Source organism: Triturus cristatus, chromosome 6, assembly GCF_964204655.1.
Source record: "Triturus cristatus chromosome 6, aTriCri1.1, whole genome shotgun sequence".
NCBI classification, from domain to species: domain Eukaryota; kingdom Metazoa; phylum Chordata; class Amphibia; order Caudata; family Salamandridae; genus Triturus; species Triturus cristatus.
In genome coordinates, this window is record NC_140589.1 from 584,603,114 (window position 1) to 584,622,418 (window position 19,305).

At 45.2% G+C, this 19,305-nt stretch overlaps 1 protein-coding gene across 3 annotated transcripts in view; it reads left to right on the plus strand.

Annotated features, from left to right (window-relative positions):
• DOP1A (DOP1 leucine zipper like protein A) overlaps positions 1-19,305 on the plus strand; it is a 1,047,530-nt gene that overhangs the window by 931,189 nt on the left and 97,036 nt on the right. For all 3 annotated transcript variants that reach the window (XR_014963003.1, XM_085611023.1, XM_085611022.1), the window contains one exon: positions 11,343-11,398. Coding sequence is in view for 2 of the 3 variants with exons in the window: in XM_085611023.1 (XP_085467149.1) it covers positions 11,343-11,398 (56 nt within the window). In the remaining variant the exon portion in view is untranslated. The remainder of the gene's footprint in view (positions 1-11,342; positions 11,399-19,305) is intronic.

Here is a 19,305-nt window from a genome sequence, read left to right on the forward strand (position 1 = left end):
TTCTACATCCAGAGAGTGCACATTCCAGCTCTACCATCAATAACATTCCGTATGGGGAGATGGTACGTGTCAGACGCAACTGTAGTGAGGAATCCAATTTTAATAAGAATCTCCAGCAAGTTAAGAAAAGATTTTTAGCTAGGGGATACAAAAAAGAGATTGTGGACAGGGCAGAGAACAGGGCGCGTTCACTAACCAGAGAGACCACTTTAATAATTAAAAAAACAGAGCATAGCTAGAACTAATAATAGTGATAACAACATTAGGTTCGTGACCCAGTATACCTCACATAACAGTGCTATTTTCAAATTGCTGAAGAGACATTGGAATCTCCTGTGCGAGATACCCGGTCTACAAAAAGTGATTCACACCAATCCATCAATCACATATAGGCGCGGGAAGACCCTAAAAAATGACCTATGCCCCAGTTATATTAAAAAATGTAACAACAAGAAAACAACATGGTTACCATCCAAACCAACAGGCTTCTTCATTTGCACAATGTGCAACATTTGTGAACTGGGGATTGACAAAACTAAGATTTTTTCATACAATGGTTCTAGAAATTATAACATCTATAATTTCATCAACTGTAACACCATGTTTGTTGTCTACGTGATTGGATGCCCTTGTGGAACCATTTACGTAGGCAGCACCAAATGTAGCCTAAAAATCAGGATTCAGGAGCACAGGAGGGCTATACTCAAACGTGACTCCAGATATCCCATGACGGAACTCTTCATCAATGAACATAAAGGTCATGCTAACTTCTGGTTTCACGCTATTGAACATGTGGAAAATGCAGAGAGAGGAGGTGACCGTGAGCTTCAGCTCAGGCAGTGTGAGGCTAAATGGATTTGCAGATTACGTAGTGCCATCGAAGGATTTAACAGTGACAATGAAATGCATTACTTTCTTGAAAATGATCAATGTATGTGAATTCATGCTCAAAGTCATGCATTGGCAACTTCCATTAATGGTGGGACACACTGTATATGCATATAACACTGTGGTTAAATTGCATATTGCATATTGCTGTTTAGAAATTGGTGACTTTTATCATCTACAATGATCCCTTTCCTTTATTCTCTCTATTTCTGTTCTTCTATAAATACTTGGTGAAAGCTTGCGATGTTTGGGCTGGGATATGTATTCTACCACTTGTTACTTACTAAAACCATTTGCTTCTCTCTCTTTGCCTCAATCATTGGGTGTGATATGACCCTTGAATTATTCATTTTTGCTCTTATCGTGAGGTCTGTCGGTTTTTTCAGATATTGTAGCTCTTCAGAAGTTGGGATATCTTATTTTCATCACATCTGGTTGATGCGATATGACATATTATTCATGCACCAACACATTCGCGTCCCTCTTATGGTCTCCTTAATGGCTTCTATTTTCAAATAAGAAGCCATGCTTCAGTGGGAAGAATCTTATTCTATGTGCATACATATTTTCTCCGGAAAAATGCTTCAGGTTTCATTTATTGCGTATCGATTTCGATTTTCCATTTTATGACTATGTTGATTAAAACTCTTCAATTTGAACTCTGGTTCAGAACTAACAGATTCATACTCATATTATATGGATTTCCGTTTGCCTGCTTGAATATGGCAATTGTTTAATATCCTCTGACAATTCTGTTTGACACCTCCACTCACTGGCTATCTACTTGCAAGGGGTGGGGTTTCAGTCCCAATTGCTACAGTTGAGGACATATATTTTTTGGTCGAGAGTGAACAATGATTATATTCATATGTGCCTCTTCACTATAAATATTCACATGCTCAATGCTCTATCTCAATAGATATATGTATTTTCACCGTGTTATATTGCCCGTTTAACAATGGCGACCTATTTTGACACGTCGATGACCATAACTTTCGGTTTACATCTTACATTGGATATTAGCGTATGTAGGGGTGCAGCTCTGGTTTCAGACGTTTTAAATGATACCATTTTCTTTCATTTAAAATCTAGTTTAATTAGGTGGTGTTGTGAATCGCAAAACGTTGTACGTTTTTACTTCAGTTTTAAGGTTTTTATAAATACGAGATCATGATTGGACTTTAACTTTGCACGTTTCGCGTCTTATATTACAAACAATACACCTTCAGTTACATTTTATTCGTGGTTACTCTGCCCGTTTATAAATGGCGACTGACTTACTCGTATGGTATGTGGACCATGATTCCTGGTCCACACTCACACCCATTGGCTATTTGCTCACGAGGGGGTGGAGTCGCGTACATTTATACACCATGGCGGGTCTCTTTACTCTTATCGAGGAACACGCCGGTATACAAGGAATCCTGCTTAGGTGACTGCCGGTAAGGAAATATGTGATGAATAACGTGTACTCTATGTCCGTGGGGTTGATATGTATGTATTGCCCGTGGTTGTGGTTTTTTCTGTATACTGTTGTGGGTTTCTCTGTTTCGGGCTAGCAGTTCGTGTGACGCTAATTTGTACTTCGTATTGAACTTTGCCCGTTATTTCTGTCTTTTTGGTCTCTTTTTTTTGGTTTGTGACATGGCATGCACAGACCAAGCCTCGATGTTGACATACATAGACTGAGCCTCGATGCTGTTCTTGATCGAGGGCATTTTGCTGGTCCCTTGTGCTCGCCGGGTTGTGTCGTGTGCACTCTATGGGTCGTATTTTCTACCAGTCCATGTTTTTTGTTTTTGTTTTCAGTATATTACTTTGCCATGACAACCCCGGCAGGAGTAGAATATTTGTTGTTGGATATATTTCTCCGGTGTTTGTGTACCTTAACGTGTGAAGATCTTTTTAAATTTCTATCTAACATTGCCTTATACTTGTGTGTTTATCAAACAGTGTATGCTATCAGAAAGATTTATACTAGATGTTTTATAATCTCGGCTTAGAATGCTATTTATTACGATTTCGGCTTTTTTACAGAAATCGGAAGTACATGTGAAATACACTATGCTTCACCTTGCTGTCAAGACTTGTCTTATTTCCAAGAACATACACATTTATTCAAGGTATGCATGTCCACTGTGATATGGATTGTTTTTGGCCGGACATTCATTCCTTCTTGTACTTATTGTTTTCTTTTCTTTTTTTTACCTTTATCAACTCTTCTTTCTTCTTTTTTCTTGTTGTACTTCTTTTACATATGGTTTCTGCTGTTGCTTAGGTAAACAATATATATAAAAAACTTTTTTGATATATATATTGGATGATAGTAGATTAAGTGAGGCTTTGTATACTAACTTTAGGTTGGTTAAGGTTAGTTTAACTTTTGTTTACAAATAGATATTAGGTGGACAGTTTTTCTAAATTAGACTGTCGTCAGTAAAACATTTTTTTGTAAATACATACATATTGCAAGAATCTTTCGTCAGTCAAACATTTGTTTGTTAATATGTACATATCGAAAAAAATCTTTTGCATGTCCAATCCATGTGATTTTATATGGGTGCTTGTTTATGTTGTTTAAAAATTTGTCTTTATAATTTTCATACTGTATGGTCATCTTTTCTGTGTTGTTAGTCCAGTGCCTTATGATTTATGTGTAATATTTATGTTGTTTTATCATGTTACAGCCCTGATGAAGTTCCCCTTGAGGGAATGAAACGCGTTGGCTGACCATTCCTTTATCAACTCAAATTTATCTTTGAATTAAAGAAGACATTTAGTTACAACGCTTTGGCTCATTGGACTATCTTTTTCGTGCACCCCCTCTTTTATTTGTTTATATCTTGTGACTCTGACTCTGCTGAGAGTTCATCTGTACAGAAGGCACCGGCACCCCATAAGGGTACCCAGCAGAAAAAGAGGATTAAATTAAAGACGAAATTGCCTGATAGCCCCTCTAACACCGGAACCGCCAGGAAACTCATCTGGGACTATTAAGCTACATCACAGCTGTATCATGATGATGGTAGTGTTAATAATCAGGCGGGGCAGAACACTCCAAATAGTCCTCCTCAGAGCACCTCACTGGATCTCCTTTACACTACTCTAAAGCAAATGCAGGGAGAAGCCAGGACAGAGAGTCGCAGGGCCAAGCAGGCAACTAGGAAGATACAAAGTTCCCTGAGAAAAATGAACAAACTGTAAGAAGACATGGCAGAGAGGGTCACCCACGTAGAGGAAAGAACAGGAAGACTGGAGGATGATGTTAGCAGATGGCAGTCTTTTAAACAGGCACAAGAGAAGGCGATTGAGGACGTTCAGTGGAAGCTGGAGGATTTTGATAACCGCCAGCGGCGGAATAACATAAGACTGTTGGGGGTGGCTGAAGGGCAGGATGTCAGGTTGTTTGTCAATCTGTTGAAGGGCGCCTTCCCCGAGATGGCCACCATCAACATGACTTTTCAGAATACTTTTCTGTATACCCAGTGTTCTTCAGTATGAATCCTGAGATTCATGTAGCGAGGTCCTGGCTGCAGCAGCATCATATCACAATTACCTAGTAAAGGGTGCAGTGAACCATGAGGAAAGGTATACCTGACAATCTGAGATGGCCACTGTCTTTCCAAAATACACAAGTTTTCCTGCAGGGAATATTAGTTTGTTGTCAGCATGTTGCTGCTTAGCACATTATCAATGAATGCACAGCCCCAGTCCAGACACCACCAGCACTCAGTGATTCCTTCACTGAAAGGAATTTCATATTTGCAGGCTTGGAGAACTGGACTCCGCCCCCCTGCGTGTAAGCAGTATCGCTAACACTGCTTCATGACAACTGCGAAGGGAAGAATTGTCAATCTAAGTCTCTGGCAAAATAAGATGTTGACCTTGAAATCTTATTAATTGCAAGTTTTCAGTTAATGTTTGGAAACGGAGCGATTCTAGGGAAAGGCATGAAGTGTATGGACAAAGTGAAAGATTTATGATTAAAGCAGTTGTGAAATGGGAGTCCCCCCACTGGTTTATCTGTAGAGCTAAGGTCTCTACAAGTCTCAGGTGGAAGGCAATGTAATAAAGTAACGTCCATGTGTTGGAGTGACAAAGATTGTGAAAGTCAGTTTGGATGTAGCTAAATTTAGAAATAAGGATGCTTGGTAGTGGAATGGGCAGGGCGTGTGTCAACGGCTATGAACAAGACGTGGACAGTCACAGATGGCTTCGCCTTAGATGTTTCTGTGACTCGCTAGCAGAAATCCTGCTGAATGCATCCAGCTGATTGAAATAGGACCCACGGCACTTGAGCAGTCATCAGAGACTGCCCGGTTGTCAGGCACCTTCCACAAAACAAGGAAATGAAAGAAGTATTTGGTGAATAACGTGTAGACTTTGAGCCCAGATGGTCCTGTCATGAGAGGTACGGTCTTTCAGCCAATACTGACAAATTAAAAGATGCTAAAATATGTATGTAAAGTAAAAGAGAAATGAAACAAGTGTAAACAATAGAAAGCACACTGATCGCTTACCAACTAAAATAATAAGCTAAATGTAGGGTGGAGAAACAAGACCCTGAACAATTAATGGAACTTAAAATGGCCCCAAAAAATACAATTAAGGCAGTTTTATACTAAAGTGATAGAAGCAAGCTATACAAGCTTCATCTGTTAACTGCAATCACAGTTGATTGAACAAGGCAACCATGATGCAGTAGTGGTGAGCACGAGGAGCCCTGTTACCAGGCAACTCCCACAACAATGGAAAGGGAAGAAATACTGGACAAATGAGAAGTAGAACTGCAGTCCAGATGCTTCCGTCGCAAGTGGTGCACTTGCTTAGCCACCAAATTACTTGAAAAGAAAAGGAGCTAAAGTAAACACTACTAATAAACAAGAGGTATGAAAACAAGCTAAAACAATAAAAAGTGCAAAGGCTTAGCAGCTCATTCAGACGAAATATTTGGTCTGCAGGTCTCAGAATTCTGCTGAAGCGGGATTTGATTTTTAATTAAAGTATTTCAGTTTACCATCATCCAGGCTAATCCCCCATTTGGATCACTCTAGGTCCAATGGATCTTTGCCGTTGTTTTGGAGAAAATCTGGAGCTATACATCGCTTACATTATAATCGCAATCAGTCATCTATTTTCAGTCAATAATCAGGGTTTGTTATGATTTAAAGGGTTTTATTAATCAAATATTTTAGTAGTTAATCTTTATTGCATATCTCAAGCTAAATTTGTATTAATTCTAATTAATCATCAATATATGACAGAAATATAAAATCAATATTGGTTAAGTAAATTATAATAAATGCATTAAAGCATGTTCCATTAAGGAAAGAATCCTTATTCTACGAATGAGGAGAGAAATGGTGTCAGTCAGAACCAATAAAGGGCTTAATAATGCAATGTGGCATCAGGGTCTGGGTAAAAGGAATAGTAAGACTGGGTCACCTACTCTAGGAACACGCATTAAAATAGACAACACATTCATCAGTGTTAAAGCTTTCCGTCTCCCTCCTCCTTCAGCCAGTCAATCATCATTCAATGCTTTCATGGGAACAGGATTCCTCCTCATCTCCTCACGGGAATACAATAGTCCACGGACAGCAATGTTAGATTTTGCAACTAAATTGTATCAACTCTAAGTTCATGTTGGTCATTCTCCCACTCATGTGCACTTTCCACGTTTAACTACATTTCTAACCTTCTAATACATCAAGTTCCTAACAATGTTCTATATAGAAGATGAATCATCACTATAACAAAAAAAAGAAAAACATTTAGCACATCAACCCTTTATTTTCTGTAAGAATGCTGCATCTTCATATATGAGCTTTCTTCTGCCCACTAAAAGACTAATTTCTAATCATTTGTTAATGGTGACCTTTGTATAAGCAGAAAATTCCTTATAAATATATTAACACATTTATGCAACTATTATTTGTTATGAAAAACATGTTCATGGAAAAGTCAAGAATTAAACATTTTAAGCACACTCTGTGATTCTAGTCAAGTCAGCTAGTCAAGCAATGTTGCTTTAGCCATTTGAGGCCTGATATGAATAAATAATGTTTCGTACTTCACTTCTTGTATTTTTTAAACACAATATTTTCATTAAAGCTTGCACGTCAATTCTGCACTATTTTAATTTATGGCAATTTTTCGATAGTATTTAAATGCTTTCCCAATTCTACATGGTAAACATTTAAGCCAATCTTCTGCATGGTCATAAAATATGTATCATCTTGTTTAGCTTGTTATAACTGGAGACATCTTCAATCTTGCTATCTTTCCCAAGCTGCTCTTGTGTTGGGTTCTGTTGAATACTGTTCCGTATTTAGGTCGAGGTTAAGCGGCAGCTCGCATGCGCTGCTCGCTCTGCGAGACATGCAGTAGTCCAGTATGGGTAGACAAGCTGCTCTCACTCTCCGCCCATATGTTTCATTGGCTTCTGTGTTTGTCCTTCGTCAATTCTGTCTTCTGATTGATAATGAGGCTTGTTAAGTCCCACCTTATTATGCCATGTTGCCATTTGTATCTTTCCCTGGCTACTGGCCCCTTTACTTAAAGTGTTACACTGTACGGGCGTTTGCAATGCAATAAGTCTTGTGTAAATGCGAGTCCTATTGCATTGTAAATGTTTGTTGTAGCGGCTGCTGGTTTTGGCCTAATAGGTCAGGCACTTTGACTGTGTTTCCTTAAGAAGGATCTGACACGGTTGACCATTTTGGTCAGGTAATTTTGCAACCGAAATAACCTATGTCGTTATCCAAAAGTTCTTGGCATTCCTCCTCCTGTAGCGACCCCAGATAGTTTGATTAAATCTCGCACATTTTTGGGTGGCTCGACGCTCGCTTATTTTGTGTTATAAACTGGCTTCCCCGATCGAACCGACCCTTAATCCAGCTAATCCCGAACGCAACAAAATCATGAAAAGTGGCCCCCAGTGATGTTTCCCCTGCACAGATGCACAGGCGCAGCCGTGCCTGCGATGAATCGGACAGGGAGAGAGGCAGTGTGAAGAGAGACCCGGGTCCCGTGTGGCATCCGGAGGGGCATCCAGTGGGAAACGGGTGCGCCAAGGTGATGTCAGCCTCGCAGAAGGCAGCGGGGTTAATGTTATGCAACATGCTGAATGCGCAGGGAGAGGTTGGCCGCTGCAGCTGCTTCACTTGGTTTTTAAGAAGGTTTAAACTGAATAGATGGGGAAGGGGGTGTTTGCATTAGGTACTCTGTCGATCTAGTCCCCGTGCTTCCATGTTTTTGTACAACATCATTGCAAGATGGGTGAATGGATATGGTTGAGAGCAGAGCAGGTCTGGTGGAAACTTTTGGGTTGCCTAACTGGGGGCGGGACGTAGTTGCTTTTGGTACTCTGCATCAGGAGGCAATCGACTTCTTGCAGTCAGATTGGAGTAGCGCATCCATTGGGCATTTCTGGTGTGTGTGAGAAATGGGACATGTGACTGATTCTGCGCTCTCTGGGAGTGGGTGGTCATGCAGTGGTACCGAGATGGTGGAAATTGTGACGGGCATCAGGTTCGGTGGAGGGAGTGCTGACCTGACCCGATTGTGTCCTAGTGCGCGAGCAGTTCTGCTTCAGTGCAGCTCCATTCACTGCGAAGCTACTCAGGCAGCAGATGGCACAGAAAGCAGCCGGGTGAGGCTCTTGAAAGAAATCACATTCGGCTTTACAATATTTTCACAGCTTTCCCTTTTCCTGCGTTTCAGTACAGTGCTAGTGGCGCCTATGGGACTGAGTTCCGTTTTAGAGTACTGCACATTATTCTAAGCACTTCTTCCCCTTATTTGTGAGGTAGTTTGGATGTGAACCGTATACTAGGTGGAATGTTCACAAGAGTTGTAAATGGCTTTTTAACATCTCACAAATATTTGAAGCTGTAAGGGTAGGATTTAAAAGGGTAAGCGAGAAGTTGTTCTCCTGCATAGAAGGCAGCTGAGGCAATAAAAAGCACCCTTAGTGAGGTTTTCATTTTTGGATTTTTCTTTAAGGTTATTTTTCATGTGTAATTGATGACAGTTCCCTGTGGCTTTCCTGATCAGAGGGTCCCCCATAAAGCAGGTGAAGAATTTATATTTTATGCCGGCACTCACAGGACATCTCCAAAGCTTCCTATGCAGCACCGAAGATAGGCTCATGTTCAATGCTTGAGTTAAGGGGAACCTTGTTTTATCCATTTTTTCCCTCCCGCATCTAGGCTTGTTTCTCTCCGCTTCCCCTATAATGGGTTACTTGTAACGATAAATAGCGGCGAGGCTCTGAGGAATGTTGTTCCCCTATATTGAGCTACTGTTTGTTATGTAGAGCCTGATTGCATTTTATATGGGTTATATCCTGACATGTATGTTCTTATTCAGCTGTTGCCCTTTGTATAATGGAATGTGGGCTTATTTGATGCTTGTTTTACATGAACATGAGTATTCAATTTGCTTGGCTTGTATTGCATGTTCTTTATTCAATAAACAGAATTTACAATAAAAAAAGAACCCTTATAAAATGTTCTCAAACAAGTGGCAGAGTTACTCTCAAGTTGAGGCATTTTCCCTCTCAGCAGAGACGGATGATGCATTGGGAAAGGTTGTCCTTTTCTCGTGCTTTATATAGAATTTATTTGCGTTGTCTGATGGTTATGCCCAGGAATTGCATCTATTTTGTAGTTAAGAAATATGTATGGAAATACTATTGGCTTCAAAGTAGTGAACTGGAGCAAAGTCTCTTTTCAGATTAGTTGCATTGCATACAGCAAATTCACGCACAACCATTTTAAACTATACACAAAATCTTAAAATTGGCCTAGACAGTTGGTTCGGAAGGAAGCTAAAGTCAATATCCTGGACCAAACAACTGAAATTTGACCAGTGTCCCAAATAACAGCCTGTAAAGCCGTGGTCCTCACTTTTTTTTCCTGAACTTAAGGCCTTTTGTGCTTCGTGCTTGGTTTGTTTGGCATGACTTAAAATTCCATCTTGGAACATAAGCCTGGCTAATGTCCTTGGTGCCCAAGTATGTAGTTTTAGCCATCTTTAGTTTGTACCATAGATATTCTAGTACTTGCCTCCTTTTCTCCCTGACATAATTGTTTGTCACTACGGCCTAAACCTTGCCTGAAACGGCTTCCATGTTTGGGTTGATGGCGTACATTGTGGACCAACAATGGGTATGTTGGTGCATAATTGGAGGTTTGTGGATGTATTGTGTTGCTTATGCTAACATATGATGATGGTGTCATGGCTTTCAATGTTGGTGTGTTGACATATAATGGATGTAACTTTAAGATTTTAGTTGTGTTGGCATGGGATGTTATATGCTGGTGTACTATCTTGGATGTGTGAACACATTTATATGGTTATATTAGCATATGATGGTGGTGTTTTGGCATATGGGGTGTTAATGTATAATATTTGTGTGAACTCATAACAACTTATCACACCACCGCTGTCCCTTTATCACTTTGAAGCCCCTCTTGGTGCAGCCTTGGCACTGGACCTGCAGTCTTTCTGCATGCCGGTTAGTCTCGCCTTTGCAGCCAATCTTTGAGTCACCCTACTCTGACTCTACTGGCACTCTATGTGCCCCAGACCAACTCTTTGCCCCTCCAGCCCAGCTTTGCCCCTCCAGCCCATTTATATGCCCTTGCATGCCCTCTGTGTTACCACCCCCACAGGCCTTCTGCCACATCATCCTCCCGTCATGCTGGGCAAAATATGTGCCACTCTGCACACTACAGTATCTCTGCATGTCACCCACCTGTCCTGACGCTGCTCTGTGTGTCTCACCCCCCCTCCTTCAGCCCTTTCTGTTTTGCTTGCATCTCCAGCCTTTCTTTGCACCTCTACTACTTTGCAATAACTCTTTGTGGTTTACTTCATGCAGCCCCTGTGGGTTGCCCTGCCTCAACTTTCCGATCCAAAAGTGCGCATCCCTTTCGTTCACAACCCCCTGGAGTGCTCCCACTGCATCGCTAAATACTTCTAAGGTCCCAAAGGCGAGACCGATTGCATTGCAAATGCTTGTTCTTACTTGTATATTTACTTTTGCATTGTGCCTTAGCTTTATACTGGCTTCCCCATTGTTTAAATAAGGCGTTCTTTTCAAAATTGTAAGACACATTTCTGAACAAATAAAATAAATCACTTTAATTTGAGGCCTCAAATCATCCAGACCTTTATTGACGTTTGAGATAAAATATTCCAAATGATAATTCTCTACTTTGTGGAGGGTGGGTACAATTACCAGTGACGTTATGTTTCTCTTCAAACTGAAAAGATTTACATAGCTTATCACCTTTAGCAAATGTACATTACCTTTGATTAGGTGGGTGGTCAGGAAATAAACATTATTTGTACCTTTTGCGGAGAAATAATGTATTTAAATACAATCAGCGTGTCCCATGCCATCCCAAGATAAATTGAAATTAATTATTTTCTTTCTTATTCAGGTTCAAGTGTTTTTACTCATGGAACAGGAGCTAACAGCAGATGAAGATATTTCGAGGTAAAACCTGGTCCCTGCTTTGTTACACTACACTCCATACTCTTTCAGTTAAGCTGAATGGTCTTCAGATACATTAATTTTTTTAGATGTCTGCTGCATTTATCAAGATATTCAGCACCTTTCTGTATAATCAATGTCCTCTTAATTATTACCTTGTAAGGCATTTACAAAACTAACGGAACCAACCTGGTGAGTGATCGTCTTGGTAAACATCAACTAAGAGCTCTCACCAGGTTGGATTTGTTAGCATTCTGAATTCTCCTTGGCCTGATTTGTTCTATCTGAAAGAAACACGTTAGTTAGATTCCTCACATTAGAATATCCCCAGGCGTCAGGCTGGATCCGGAAAGATTTTTCATCAGCAATACCCCTTGCGCGTCGCTAGGCGTCGTCTGCGGCTCCGCGGCCGTCGTCGGCGTCGTGTGCCGGAATGACATCGTCGGAGTACTTAGACGCCACCCTCGCGTGCTGACGTCAGTTCTTCTTTTTTCCGCGCCAGACAGCGCCGATCCGGGAAGAGCTTACCCCTTTAGTCATTTTTTGACTAAAACTTTTTGGACTCTTTTGTCTACTCGTCGACTCGAACTGGTGCTGGTAGGATACCTGGGTTTAAAGCCTGTGACTCCTGTCACCGACTGATGTCGGTAACGGACCACCATCGCCGGTGCCTTTACTGTCTTGGGGGCCGACCACGATGCAGAGTCGTGCCTCGACTGCCAGGCCTTGACCTCGAAGGCTAGGCAGGAGCGGTCCCGTAAGCTTCTCGAGCTCCGGCACTCGGCTCCGCACCGTTCACGATCCCGGTCCAGGAGGAGGTCGAAGGACCGGTCGCGGAGCTGCAGCCACCATCACCGCTCGTCGGGTTCCAAGTCTTCGGGTAAGTCGAAGCATGGTAAGAAGTCCAAGAGACGACATCGCTCTTCGGACTCCCCTCGCCATTCGCGCGACTTGGTCGAGGGTCCGGGTCGTACCACCCCCGCGGCTCCGTCGGAGCCACAGGAGCCGCGTCCGTCTCCATACACGCCGGTCCCTGGGACTGACGCGACTCCGGCGGAGATCAGTGCCTTCCTCTCGGCCATGAGGGGCCTGGCTCCGCCGTCGATGCCTGCCGGCGCGCCTTCGGGCTCGACGGAGTGGCCTAGCGAGCCGGCGGCTCCGGCCCGGGCGCCTTCGTCGACTTCGGTCCCGACGCCGCAGGTCCCCGTGGGATCCAGGCCTGGATCTAAGTTGGTGCCGGTCGACCTCACAACGCCTCCTCCGCCGGTGCCGACACCGGTTCCACCCCCGGCGCCGTCTCCGGACGACGCCGTTCCCCGGTTCAGCCCCGGTCCGGGCCCGGCGCCGTACGGCTCCGATGGATGACCATTTCATCTTCCGTCCGGCTCCGGTTTTTCCCCCTGTTTATCAGGAATCGGATGACGGGGGCGACTGGGAGGGTTCTGAGGACCCTCTTGCCCACCAGAGCCAGTTATCACGGGACTGGGCAGATGAGCTGGGGGATGCCAGTGGACTTGATACCTCCCCTGACACTGGCTTCATCTCTCCTCCAACCGTGGCTTCGGAGGAAGGTGCTACCTTTTCTGTGGCGTTGCGTAAGGCAGCCGAAGCCCTCGGGCTCGAGCTCCCTACTATGGCCGTGAGGACTATCCTCCTCACTGAAGTGCTCCAACCGTCAGCAAGCTCCTCGGAGCCTCTGCTGCCGTTTAGCGAAGCACTGATGGACGTTCTTAAGGGCACCTGGTCCAAGCCCTCCACAGTACCTCCTGTGGATCGGAACGTAGCCCGACGCCACCGCCCTGCTCCGGGCGACCCCAGTTTTCTGTCTCAACACCCCACCCCTGAGAGCCTGGTTATCCAGGCCTCTACTTCCCAGACCTCCTTCCTGCCCGCTCCCCCGGATCGGGAATCCAAGAGACTGGAGCAGTTTGGCAAAAAGCTGTTCTCCTCCCTTAGTTTAGGGCTGCGGTCTATTAACACCACTTGTCTCTTGGACCGTTACTCCCACTCTCTGTGGGATACGGTGAAGGACGTGCTGCCCCTGTGTCCGGAGGAGGCCCGGACACGGCTCGCCCAGGCCCTTGCCGACGGGCGGGACGCAGCGCGGTATGCCATCTGATGTGGTTTGGACACGACGGACTCGCTTGGCAGGGCAATGTCGTCCACTGTGGCGCTTTGTCGTCACGCCTGGTTGCGATCCACGTCTTTTTCCGGGGATGTTCAGAGCACCTTCATGGACATTCCCTTTGGTGGCGATCGCCTCTTTAGTGCCATAGCGGACAGTGCGCTGGAGCGCTTTAAGGACTCCAGGGCCACGGCCAAGTCCTTGGGTCTCTCGGCCCGCGCCTGTAAACTTCCGCTTTTCGCCCCTTTTGTGGCCAAGGAAGGGGCGCCCCCTCACGTCCGCCTAGCCACAGGCCGCAGAATCATCCTCCACGCGGTCGCGTATTCCGCCGAGGCGGTACAGGGGGACAACGTGCCGGTCCATCCACATCCACCCCAGCAGCATCCGCCTCAAAGCCTTCCTAGTCCGTGCTTTCAGGCCCATTCCATGCCAGTGGGAGGCAGAGTTCGCCAACCCCTGCTCCACTGGCGTTCCATCACTTCGGACAGGTGGGTGCTGCAAATCGTCCGAACGGGCTACTCCCTCCCCTTCGAGACTACCCCTCCAGCCATGCCACCGCAGTGCCACCGCATGTCGGGGGATCACTTGAATCTTCTACGGGAGGAAGTTACGGCCCTCTTGGCCAAAGGGGCCGTCGAGCGCGTTCCTGGTCCAGAAGTAGGCCGTGGTTGTTATTCCCACTACTTTCTGGTTCCCAAGAAGGGCAAAGGGGGCCTATGCCCTATCTTGGACCTCAGGACCGTCAACGCCTTCCTCCGGAAGGAGAGGTTCAAAATGCTCACCTTAGCTCAGGTTCTGGCTGCCCTAGACCCTGGAGACTGGATGGTAGTGTTGGACTTGCAGGACGCTTATTTTCACATCCCCTTCCTGCCGGCCCACCGGCGTTATCTGCGGTTCATGGTGGGTCAGGAGCATTTTCAGTTTACTGTGCTCCCCTTCAGACTCACCAATGCCCCTCGGGTGTTCACGAAAGTGATGGCGGTGGTCGCAGCTCATCTGCGCAGATCAGGGGTCCCAGTCTTCCCCTATCTTAACGACTGGTTGTTGAAGGCGGGCTCGCCCCAGCAAGTCGTCTCCCACCTCCAGACTACGGCCGACCTCCTGCATTTGCTGGGGTTCTCCATCAATGTGCCGAAGTCGCATCTGATACCCCTCCCAGAAGCTCCTTTTCATCGGAGCGGTTCTGGACTCAGCGCAGTTCCGGGCTTATCCTCCAGAGCAGCGGGTCCGGGATATTCAGGCTCTGATTCCCATCTTTGGTGCTGCGGCTTCTGGGTCTGATGGCCTACTGCATCCTGTTAGTACATCATGCCAGGTGGCGAATGCGGGCTCTGCAGTGGGACCTGAAGTTTCAGTGGGCCCAGCATCGGGGCAACCTGTCCGACCATGTCTTGATCTCGGAGGGCACTGCAAAGCAGTTGCAGTGGTGGCTCACGGACTGCGATTGGGTCAGCGGCAGATCCCTCTCCCTACCCCAACCGGAGCACGTAGTAGTGACGGATGCGTCCCTCCTGGGATGGGGGGGCCACATGGGGGAGGCGGAGATCAGAGGACTCTGGTCTCCGGCGGAGTCTCGGCTCCATATCAACCTTTTGGAGCTTAGGACGATCTGACTTACACTGAAGGCATTCCTTCCCGTTGTCCGGCGAAGTGTGGTGCAGGTGTTCACGGACAACACCACTGCCATGTGGTATTGCAACAAACAGGGCGGTGTGGGGTCGTGGACCCTTTGTCAGGAGGCTCAGCGCCTCTGGACATGGCTGAAACATCAGGGCATCACCCTGGTGATTCAACATCTGGTGGGCTCACTGAACGCCAGAGCAGACGAACTCAGCCGCCGGTGCATGATAGATCACAAATGGCGTCTAAACTCGGACGTGGTGCAAGGCCTCTTTCGGCAGTGGGGAGAGCCTTGGTTAGATCTATTCGCCACCGAAGAGAACACGCAATGTCAGCAATTCTGCGCGTTGGAGTTTCCAAGGCACCACTCGCTCGGGGACGCCTTTCGTCGCGAGTGGAGTTGCGGTCTGTTGTACGCCTTTCCGCCTATACCACTTCTGCCCAGAGTGCTGAAGAAGATCAGGCGCGACCGGGCCCAAGTCATCTTGGTGGCTCCGGATTGGGCACGAAGGTACTGGTATCCCGAGCTACTCAGTCTGTCAATCGATCCCCCGATTCGACTGCCTCTTCAGGAGGACCGTCTGTCGCAGCAGCAGGGGACGGTCCTCCACCCGAACCTGTCCAGTCTCCACCACCATGCGTGGAGATTGAGCGGCGACAGTTGATGCCATTTGACTTGCCTCCTGAAGTCTGCGAGGTGATTGTGGCAGCCAGACGTCCCTCCACAAAAACGGTATACGCCTGCAGGTGGAACAAATTTGTGGCATGGTGCACAGCAAAGGCTGTGGATCCCATTTCCGACCCTCTTTCTGAGGTTCTCCTCTTTCTTCTTTCCATGGCCCAGCAGGGCTCTGCTCTGGGCACCCTAAAAGGTTATCTTTCTGCTATCTTTGCTTTCTTACGGCTTCCTGATCAGCCTTCTCTTTTCAAATCCCCTGTTGTTTCTCGTTTCTTCAAAGGCATTACTCACATGTTTCCTCCTGTCCCCTTCGTAATTCCTCAGTGGGATCTGAACCTGGTCTTGACATATCTGATGTGCGCTCCCTTTGAGCCTCTTCATAATTGTCCCCTTCGTCTTCTGACACTTAAGACTGCATGTCTGGTAGCCATCACCTCAGCTAGACGAGTGAGTGAGCTCCAGGCTCTATCTTCTAAACCTCCCTTTCTTTCTATCCATCCGGACAAGGTTGTACTCCGGACTCGTCCTTCCTTTCTTCCGAAAGTGGTGACTGCACCAAACAGTTCCGGGTGGACGACCAACTCTTTGTTGGCTACGTGGGTGCTAAGAAGGGGCGGGCGGTACACAAGCGAACCATCTCGCGGTGAGTGGTATTGTGTATAAAAGCTTGTTACTCCTTGGCTAAAAATTCCACCCGGGCCACAGCGGCAACTACTGCCGTGGGCCGAGGAGTCCCCTTGCAGGACATCTGTCAGGCAGCAACGTGGGCCTCGCTGCACATGCTTGCCAAGCATTATTGCCTGGACAGCCAAGTCCGGCTTCTTTGGCCGTTCTGTTTTCCAGGACTTTCTGGTGTGATCTTGGTTCGCAGACCCACCACCGGGGTTGGTATTGCTGGGTTATGTATTCTAAGGTGAAGAATCTAACTAACGTGTTTCTTTCAGATGAACAAGTTACTTACCTTCAGTAACGATGTATCTGTAAGAAACATTAGTTAGTTAGATTCCTCACCGACCCACCCATGCTCCCTGTTCTGCGAACCGACATCTAGGGTTAAGATTATCTTTTTCAGGGCCCTAGACATTTTGGCACCAGTGTCGGTCTCTTGCATGGCTCTGCGTTCCTGGCGCGGAAAGCTGTGTACAAGAACTGACGTCAGCGCGCGAGGGCGGTGTCTAAGTACTCCGAATACGTCATTCCGGCGCACAACGCCGACGACGGACACGGAACTGCAGACGACGCCTAGCGACGCGCAAGGGGTATTGCTGACGAAAAATCTTTCTGGATCCAGCCTGACGCCTGGGGATATTCTAAGGTGAGGAATCTAACTAACTAATGTTTCTTACAGATACATCGTTACCGAAGGTAAGTAACTTGTTCTTCAGGTTCTTAGAAAACTCCATAGTTTCCTTTTTTCTCCCGGTTTCTTTTATTTATTTTGTCTGGGGAGGGGTCTCAATCCTCTCTCTCAATAACACACCAAACGCCACGAGCCTCTGAATTCTCTTTCCACTTCTGGATTCGTCATCTCTCTTTTCGTCTCTATTTTTTCAAGCCTCCATCCTTCTGTGCTCTTATACTTGCTGCCCTCTTCCCCCTTGATGTTGTTTTGGCTACTCATTTTCCAACTATTTTGCCCTGTGCCTTTGTACCCCCTGGCTTTTCTTCTTATGACACCTCCTGCTGCCTCTACTTTTCCCCGCCGACCCCTTCATACATTCCCTCTCCCTTTTCTGTTTTTTTAATATGACTTTTCTTTCCATCCTCTCCTGATCCTTATCATCGGTATATAAAACAAACCCTTGGTCTGCGATTCCTTATTTTTTTCAATTATTTGTTCTTACTCTTCCTAAAATTATATGAACTGTAAAACGATTTTGTTAATTTATATATATGTTCAACCTTGAGCTTCGTCCTGCATCTGATATATTTTTTCCAAAAATCATGAGATTTTTTTTCCCCCTTTTTGCTATTTCTCCACAATGGAGATTCACATGCCTGGACTGCAATGGCTCATGTTTTCCATTTTGGATTTAAAAAAATGAGTCGGCGCTCCCTTACACTGATAAATAATCATGCTTTGCAGCAGACCTTTTCTGTCACAGTCTAGCAAATTAAAATATTTAGCTTCTATTTGGATTAATCCAAAGTGGTTTACTAGATCACATAGTGCTCTGAGATTGTATTTTCCATATTTAATGTGTGCATGCCCCCTTTTGCTAAATCACAGAGTGTTATGGTGATGATACCTCCGTCTGCACCCAGAAGTCTTAGGGTAAAAGCACTTTAATGGTATTAAACTGCTAATCAGTGTATGCATACAAAGCTATTTTCACGGTATGAACTTTTATGATAGTAAAATACCTTTCCCCCAATTATAGAAACTTCAAGCGGCGTATTCAAAGTATAAGACCGCTCCAGGGTGCAATTTACTTATGGTTATGTGTTGCATACCAAAAATAGGAACATATTAGGAGTATAAATCAATATTGGCTATTCATTGTCTACCCAGTATAGGAATATGTTTAGAATGTAAATCACTGATGCTTATACACTTCATACCAAATCTAATAATACATTAGGAGTGTAGTTTATTGCTAGTTATGCATTCATACCAAATATAATAATACATTAGGAGTGTAGTTTATTGCTAGTTATGCATTCAACACCACGTATAGGAATATATGAGGCATGCAATTTGCTGCTTCCTGTGCAGTTAGTGGCAAGTATTTGAAAGAAGTAGGGGTCTAATTCACTGATAGTTATGGCTCCGCATTGAATAGTGATACATTAGAAGTATAAATCACTGCTACTTATGGTAAAAAACATTAGGAAAGTAATTCACTCAAGCATCGGAAACCTTTGTGGTATAATTCACTGGTGATTATGCTTTTATACCAAGGTCAGGAATTCATTAGAGATGTGTTTCTCTGCAGTGTATATATAATTGCTAAGCATAGATACAATCTGGGGGCATAATGTAGGAACAATTGAGGCATACAATGCAGTGCTGGTTAGGTGTTGTATATCACGTGTGATAAAAAGACAGCAAAGGGATAGTGTACATATAGGGTGTAACGTCACCAATTAAAAAGCTATTGGGGCCTTCCACTGGGACATTAAAGGGTAAAATACTAGAGACTGAGGAAAGGCTCCAGACGTTGAAAATACAGGGCTGAGGAAGCTGAGGGGAGGGCCTGCAGGAAATTCATATGCCTATAGGGCCTGCCAGAACGGATTGATACGGGATAAGATTGCCCCGGAAGGACTGTTCCGCTTCTTTGCCCTTGAGCGGGCGCACAAGCTCTCACCTCGACTGTTGCCATCAGGGGCCCCACCCAGGCTGGTTGTGATCAGGTTGTTACATTACCATGATAGATATCACATTCTACGGCAGGCACCGACAAAGGGGAAACTACACTGTGAAAATAATAGCATGCTACTCTTCCCAGACTTTACTATGGCTGTGCAGAATAACCAGGCATC